Genomic DNA, 7,814 nt, shown 5'->3' on the forward strand with positions numbered 1-7,814 from the left:
CTGCACAATCAGACTGAATAACTAATTTCTGACAGCCTATTTGATTTGCAAGATGAATACCATCTAGAACTGCTTGAGCTTCAGCTGTTGCTGCGTCAAGCGCAAAAGGAATGAGCTTGGATCCCGCGCCTACAAATCTTCCTTTATCATCTCTAATTACCACACCTGTAGCTCCTGACCTCATATTAATATCGTACTTCGCATCAACATTTACAGAGACAAAGCCCTCAGACGCCCGATGCCAAGTACTTGATCTTGGCTGAATCTCTTTCCCTTGTGCTTTCGAGAAACTAGATACCAAGACTTGAATTGACATCGCCGCTTGTGATAAAGATTGCACAGTTTCTGCATGGACTGTCTGTCTTCGTCTCCACCAAATATACCAAGCGGTCCGTTATGATTGTTTCTCTCAAAAACTTTACTGATGCATCAACTGGGACCTGAACTTTCCAGCCATCAGATAATCAAGCACTGCACTACCTGACCGATCTATCTGACATGCTTCAGTAACCACCTCTATCAAGCCAATTCTCTGCCAAATACCTTTTGCTTCCTCACACTGAAAAATAACATGTTTTATGTCTTCACAATATCTCTTACAGACCGGACACGTACTGTTATTCATTATGTGGCGGTTAACCAGAACATCATAACAGGGAAGAATCCCATGCAAACATTTCCAAGTAAAAAATTTCACTTTTGCTGGAACAGCGCACTTCCAAAGATCTCTCCAAATCGTGTTCAAACCTGAAGATCCCGTTCCATCAGATCTTTGCAAGGAGACACCAAAAGTAGATTCCCACTCCATGTGGTATGCAGAACGAACTGAAAATAAACTATTCTTACTGAATTTCCATGCCACAAAATCACCCATTCCATTCTGACTCAACGGAATTGCTAGGATTTGTCTTGCATCAATATCCCAAAAAATGGATCGAATTAAGTCAGCATCCCATACTCCTGAACTAGGATCAATCAGTTCATGGACATGTTTTAGCAAACAGTGACCTTTGGGCGTCAAAATCCTTCCGTTATTACTATACGGTAGCCATGCATCCTCCCAAATATCAATTTGCTGACCATCTCCGACACGCCAGATCGCTCCCTTATTAAATGTATTGAGCCCTGACAATATACTCTGGCCAAGTAAAAGATGAACCTGATTTACGTTTAGCATTAAGTATCTTGCCATCAGGATAGTACTTACTTCTCAAAACTCTTGCGCATAAGCTATCCGGAGCCTCAATTAATCTCCATATTTGTTTAGCTAACATAGCTAAATTAAAATAGTGAGGATCTCTGAATCCCATTCCTCCTATCTCTTTTGGAACACAAAGCTTCCACCAAGCAAACCAGTGCATCTTCTTATTACTGATGTCATCGCCCCACCAACACTGCGCTATTGCATCCGTGATTCCTTTACATATATTTTTTGGAATACTGAATATAGACATTGCATATGCCGGAAGAGCTTGGGCTACAGCTTTAAGCAGAACCTCTTTACCTCCAATGGATAATGTTTTCTCTTTCCAACCTTGAACTAGTTGACAAACTCTATCCACCAAATATTGAAATTTGTCACTCCTGTCTGCCCCAACTAACAAGGGTAGACCCAAGTTATTTTCTGACAATGCCTCCACTAAAATATTAAGAGTTGTGCACACCTCAACCCTTTTATCAACAGAAGTATTTGGACTGAAATATATGCTGCATTTAGCTTCACTTACCATTTGACCGGACGCATTGCAATATGATTGCAGAATACCCTTTAATGTATTTGCATTAGCCACATCTGCTTTCATCAAAATTAAAGAATCGTCGGCAAATAGAAGGTGTGATACCGAGGGAGCATCACGACATACCTTCACCCCTTCGATTGCTCCTCTTTCTTCAGCATCCGACAATAAGGCTGATAAACCCTCTGCCACCAACAAAAATAAATATGGGCTAAGTGGATCACCCTGTCGGAGCCCCCGTGATGGGATAAATCTTTCTGTTATCTGCGAATTAAATCTCACTGAATATGTAACAGATTTAACACATGCCATCATTAGTTCTACCCATCTCACATCAAATCCCATTCTCAACATAATTCCTTCAAGAAAGCACCATTCCACACGGTCATATGCTTTGTGCATATCCAATTTTACCGCACAAAGACCATGGTTACCCTTCTTCCTTTTAATTCTATGAACACTCTCATAAGCAACCAAAACATTATCAGTTATGAGTCTACCCGGGACAAAAGCACTCTGAGCCTCTCCAATCACCTCGGGTAATATACCTTTCAGCCTTTTAGCCAACATTTTACTTATAACTTTATAGACCACATTGCACAAAGATATTGGCTGAAACCGAGATAATTTCTCTGGTTTGTCCACCTTTGGAATTAACACTATTACCGTGTCGTTCCATCCTTCTGGTATAACTACAGTATTAACCGCCTCCAATACCTCCTTCACCAAATCCTCTTCCAACATTACCCAGAAACGCTTATAAAAAGCTGCATGCAGTCCATCGGGACCCGGTGCCTTTAAATCACCTATATCAAAAAGAGCTTTTCTCACCTCCTCAGATGTAAATGGTGCGAGAAGGTGATCGTTCATGGCCGGCGTCACTCGAGGTTTCACTTTATCTAGAACCTCCTCATTTGCTGCATTAACCTCAGACGTAAACAAGCCCGAAAAATAATCATTAATCAGAATGGCTAAAGAATCGCCTTCAACTATGTTACCATTATCATCAAGCAACATTTTAATTAGGTTTCTTTTCTTCCTTGTTGTAGCAAAATGATGAAAAAAATTGGTGTTCCTGTCACCATGTCTCAGCCAATTCGCCCGCCCCCTTTGCAACCAGAATATTTCTTTTTGCTCAAACAGATCCTCTAACATCACCAAGATTTGTCTTTGTCTCTCCAAAGCTTCATCTGTCATAGGGCCCCTTCTTAACTCTTCTAATTCTCCTTTTAATTTTTCTATTCTTTTCCTGGGTTTTTAAGGACCTTCCTATCCCACCTGTGCTGATCCCCATGAACTTGCTCGAGCGCTTGCATCATTGTTCTGCCAGAACACTTGGCCTTATTCCAAGCGCTATTCACAACCTCCTCCACTGTCGGCTCTCGGTTTGTTATGTGACAAGTTGTCATCCCTTTATACAACCCCTTTTGGATATGATATATGTCCATGTCCTTCAGATGTCTTTTAAAACAGCTTCATAGTTTAGTTTGCATGGATCGTCTGTACAGGATACGACGTCGAGTCGTTCGACGGGTCACGAAAGAACGAAAGAATTTATCGTAGTGATGACAGATTAATCAAAGAACGGCCTGTGATCTAACCAAATTGAGGGTTAGCCAGAGGGCGCTCCCCTGTCATGCATGCGACACGACAGTCGACCGGTCTAGCGGGCCAGCGACCTGCGCCCCGGCCGGCTCTGCTCTCAGTTGACGACCGAGAGCTGCGGGAAGGCGAAGTGCGGGTACGGCGACAGCGGCGAGAGGGGCGGCAGGCTGCAGATCACCTTCAGCCCCTCCCAGATGTCGGCGTCTCTAGCCGCCGCCACGCCGTCCCAGCTCGCTGGCGCGCCCCCGCCTGCAGCGCTGTAGTTCGCGGCAATAGCACCCTCGTCATCATCCTCTTTCAGCTGCAGCCTCTCCTTCTTCACCACCCTCAGGCGCTCCTCCTCCTGTGCCGGCCTCATCCTTTTGCCGCCGGTGGGCACGGCGGCGATGGTGTCGGCGAGGGGAGCTGGCGAGGTCCATTGGATGGATTGGGTGCCGACCTCGTTGGGGAAGTTGAGGATAGCCTTGGGCCCGCGGAGGCGGAAGGCGGCGCAGTCGTAGGCTCGCGCGGCCTCCACGGCGTCGTCGTAGGTGCCGAGCCACACGCGCGCCCCCTTCCGCGCCGGGTCCCGGATCTCCGCCGCGAACTTGCCCCACGGCCGCAGCCGCACGCCCCGGTACCGCCGGAAGTCGTCGTCGTACTCCTCCTGTCCCTCCACGTAGCCGCAGCTCTCCTGCTGAGGCTGCCGCTCAAGGACCGTCCTCGCCGGCTTCGGCGGCAGCGACACGGAGAGCGCCGGCCTCCGCCACCCAGGCGGCGACGAAGGGCTCGAATCGGAGTCGCCGCTGCTGCTGGCGAGGGCGTCGGCGTGGAGGTCGTCGAGGAGGTGGGCGCGGATGAGGTCGAGGTGCCGGTGCGTGAACGCCATGGTTGCCGTTGCACTGACCCTGAGAGGGGAGAGTCACCGTCTAGCTCCTGCGCTGGTGTGGCTGGCTGGAGAGAGAGCTCGGGAGCGTGGAGTGTGGTCTGGTGGTGCAGCCCTCCTCCGGTGCGGGCGCTAATAAAGGGCAGGGGATAAGATGGGTTCCAGGAGACTTCTTGCGGGGCCGCAGGAAGCAGGGGGAGATGTGCTCGTGCAGTCGTGCTGCGCTGCTGCTCTTGACCCTTCTTCCTCGTGGCTTCGGCTCGTGGCGCAAGTTGTCGATCGCTGCCAGGTGACGGGACCCCGTGCCTCGACTTCAATTCGTTCAAGGCAGACGGAGACCGCTCAATGTTGATTTGGGGATTTTCCCCTCCAGCTACACCAAATTAATTTGGCGGCGTGCTAACCGAACTACTCCAGTTTTTCTTTCTCTCCCAGTGAGAAACCCCCGCCACATGTTTTGGTCGTCCACCCCAATGGATCTGATCATGGTTCTCCCTCCTCCGGTCGGCCTCGCCATGTCAGCAAGGATGACTATCTGATCTACTGGTTGGAGTTTGCAGATTATGTACTAGCATGTTCTTTGTTTGAGTTAAGGGGGTGTTCGGACTCCCTCCGCTCTGGACTCAGCTCCGTGGAGCCGACGGAGTTGCAGGCTAAATTTGTGGAGCTGGTAAGTACGTGCTCCACAGATCTCGTAATTCCGCAGGTCTCGTAAGTCTATGGGTTGGAGTTTGACAACCATGAGGCAGTGCAATTATATTTCACTGGATTGCTCGTCTTGGTACTTTGCAGATGTCATAAAATTGCTTTAATGTCTCCGTTGTGAGCGTAGCCTTTGCATTGTGTTGTAGCTCAAGATAGCTGGAGAACCCCCATTGGCATTCGTGGGTCTGCTGTGCAGCCATTGTGCCATCTTCATGGTGTCACAAGAAGAGCATGAGACCTGGTCTTTGGTGAGGAAATAGCTTCATGACCTCAGTGCTTTATGTAGTCCTTCTAGAATTGTTTTTGTAGAAGTTTGGAGAAACTACCTTATATTATGCATATTTTAATATATATCAAGGTCTGGATAGAAAACAGTATGGTTGAACCATACAAATTGTAAATGTAACTAGAACAATGCTATAAAATTGCTTTAATGTCTCCGTTGTGAGCGTAGCCTTTGCATTGTGTTGCAGCTCAAGATAGCTGGAGAATCCCCATTGGCATTTGTGGGTCTGCTGTGCAGCCATTGTGCCATCTTCATGGTGTCGCAAGAAGAGCATGAGACCTGGTCTTTGGTGAGGAAATAGCTTCATGACCTCAGTGCTTTATGTAGTTCTTCTAGAATTGTTTTTAACTTTGGCGATTTCGAGGTTGCGGCTAAGCCTCCGAGTTGGAGGATTGCTCTCCACTCGGAATATTTTTTAACTTAGGCGAGTACGGGGTCACAGCTAAGCCCCCGAGTGGGAGGATTGCTCTCCACTCGTAATGTCTTTTTTAACTTAGGCGAGTACGGAGTCGCGGCTAAGCCACCCATTGGGGGATTTGGACACAAGTGATTACGGGGAACCAATCATTAAGATACTGTAAAAATCTTGTCTTTGGGAAGCAAACTGAAGTACTTTTATTACAACTCATCGGATCGAGTGATTTTAGGTATAGAAAGGACGAAGCAGCTCTGCGTTCCATGCGCGTGGCTCGTCCATGTTCTTGGCTACGTTGTAGATGTGGTACGCTCCATTGTGAAGCACCTTGGTGATGATGAATGGACCTTCCCAGGCCGGAGCGAGTTTGTGAGGCCGTTTCTGGTCCACTCGGAGCACAAGGTCTCCTTCCTGAAATGCTCGACCTTTGACATTGCGGGCATGGAATCGACGCAGATCTTGCTGATAGATTGTCGACCGAACCAAAGCCATCTCGCTTTCTTCCTCCAGGAGATCAACTGCGTCTTCGCGTGCCTGCTCTGCTTCAGCTTCTGAGAAGAGTTCCACTCGGGGGGCATTGTGCAGCAAGTTACTCGGTAGCACAGCCTCAGCGCCGTACACCAGGAAGAAACGAGTTCGGTCAGTCGACTGGTCTGGCGTTGTTCTCAGCCCCCATAGGACGGACGGTAGTTCAGTCACCCAAGCTCCAGCATTGTGCTTAAGGTCGCACATCAGACGGGGTTTTAACCCTTGAAGGATCAAACCCTACAAAAAAAAGACACATCCGTGACATTTTGGGCCGAACAATTTTTTTTTCTGTCATACATATGACACTTCTATGACGATAATTATGACAAAACCCGGTATCATCATAGATGTGGTGGGCTCCTACTTCTATGACAAAAAATCATGACAGAAAATGGGCTTTTCGTCCTGGGCGGGCCGGAGACGCAGCTGCATGACATTCTTTGGGCCGTCCATGATGGAAAAAACCGTGGTAGAAGCGAGGGCGAGGAAAATTCGGGGAGTTCCCGGTTACGGTGGGTGGTCGGGGGCCGAGCGATGCACGTTTCTCTCGTACACGTACGTGCGTGTGTGCGAGGCGTTGGCTCTAACTGAACCCAAGCGAGGCGTTGGGCTCTAACTGAACCCGAGCGATTGCACTGCAGGCTACGCGTTACTGAACCCGAGCGATCGATTCTTTCGCTACTGCTGCTAACTGAAGCCGATCGATGCTGCCTCTCTGGATGAACAGTGAGTGTTGCGGGGGGGGGGGTGGATGAACAGTGAGCGGTGGGAGTGGATGAACAGGACCCGTGGCGTTGTCTCTGGATGAACAGGACCCCGATCGGTTGAGCCGGTTGGGGCTGGATGAACAGGACCCCGTGGAGGGCTGGATGAACAGGACGACCCCGTGGAGGGCTGGATGAACAGTAGACGATGGAGGGATGGATGAACAGTAGCCAGTGGAGGGGTGGTTGAACAGGAGCATGTGGAGAGGGGTGGTTGAACAGTAGCCTGTGGAGTAGCGCGTGGTGGAGGCTGGATGAACAGGAGCCCGTGGATGAACAGTCGCATGTGGAGGCTGGAGGAGGTCGACGATGGATGAACAGTAGCCCGTGGAGGCTGGAGGACCTCGACAGTGGAGATGAACAGTATCTCGTGGAGTCCCGTTTTGCGGTACGCCACACCCCTCCCGATGAACAGGAACCCCGTTTCGACCGTAGCGCTCCAACACAAGTCCGTTTCGTCCGTTTTGCGGTACGCCACACCCCTCCCCATCAACAGGACCCCCGTTTCGACCGTAGGAGGTCTGTTTCGTCCGTTTTGCGGCAAGCCACACCCCTCCCGATCAACAAGATCCCGTTTCGACCATAGGAGGTCTGTTTCCTCCGTTCTGCGGTACGCCAGGCCTCGTTTCCATCGCCTGTTCCGTCCAAGCCCTCCCGATGAACACGACGACGCATTCCATTCCGACCCAGCCGGTTGGCTCCCCATGAACAGGACGACGACGCTGTTTTTCCGTTCCGACCCAGCCATGTACACGAGCCCTAGCCGTACGTATATATGCGCGAGTAGGCATTCGAGACCCCGCTCGTATGTACACATACGTGGCCATATTTTCTTTCTTGCACACTGGCCGCTGTACGTACGTGTACATGCTACGTGCGCGCCTCTACATCAACCAGTATATATGTACGT

At 49.6% G+C, this 7,814-nt stretch overlaps 1 protein-coding gene across 1 annotated transcript; it reads right to left on the bottom strand.

Annotated features, from left to right (window-relative positions):
* Positions 1-3,168: 3,168 nt before the first annotated feature.
* Positions 3,169-4,326, bottom strand: LOC123128386 (ethylene-responsive transcription factor ERF107). Its single transcript, XM_044548373.1, has one exon. It carries the CDS (start codon positions 4,207-4,209, stop codon positions 3,439-3,441), a length of 771 nt encoding a protein of 256 aa, XP_044404308.1. The 5' UTR covers positions 4,210-4,326; the 3' UTR covers positions 3,169-3,438.
* Between the last annotated feature and the right edge of the window lie 3,488 nt (positions 4,327-7,814).

This window comes from Triticum aestivum, chromosome 1B (assembly GCF_018294505.1).
Source record: "Triticum aestivum cultivar Chinese Spring chromosome 1B, IWGSC CS RefSeq v2.1, whole genome shotgun sequence".
Classification (NCBI taxonomy): Eukaryota; Viridiplantae; Streptophyta; class Magnoliopsida; order Poales; family Poaceae; genus Triticum; species Triticum aestivum.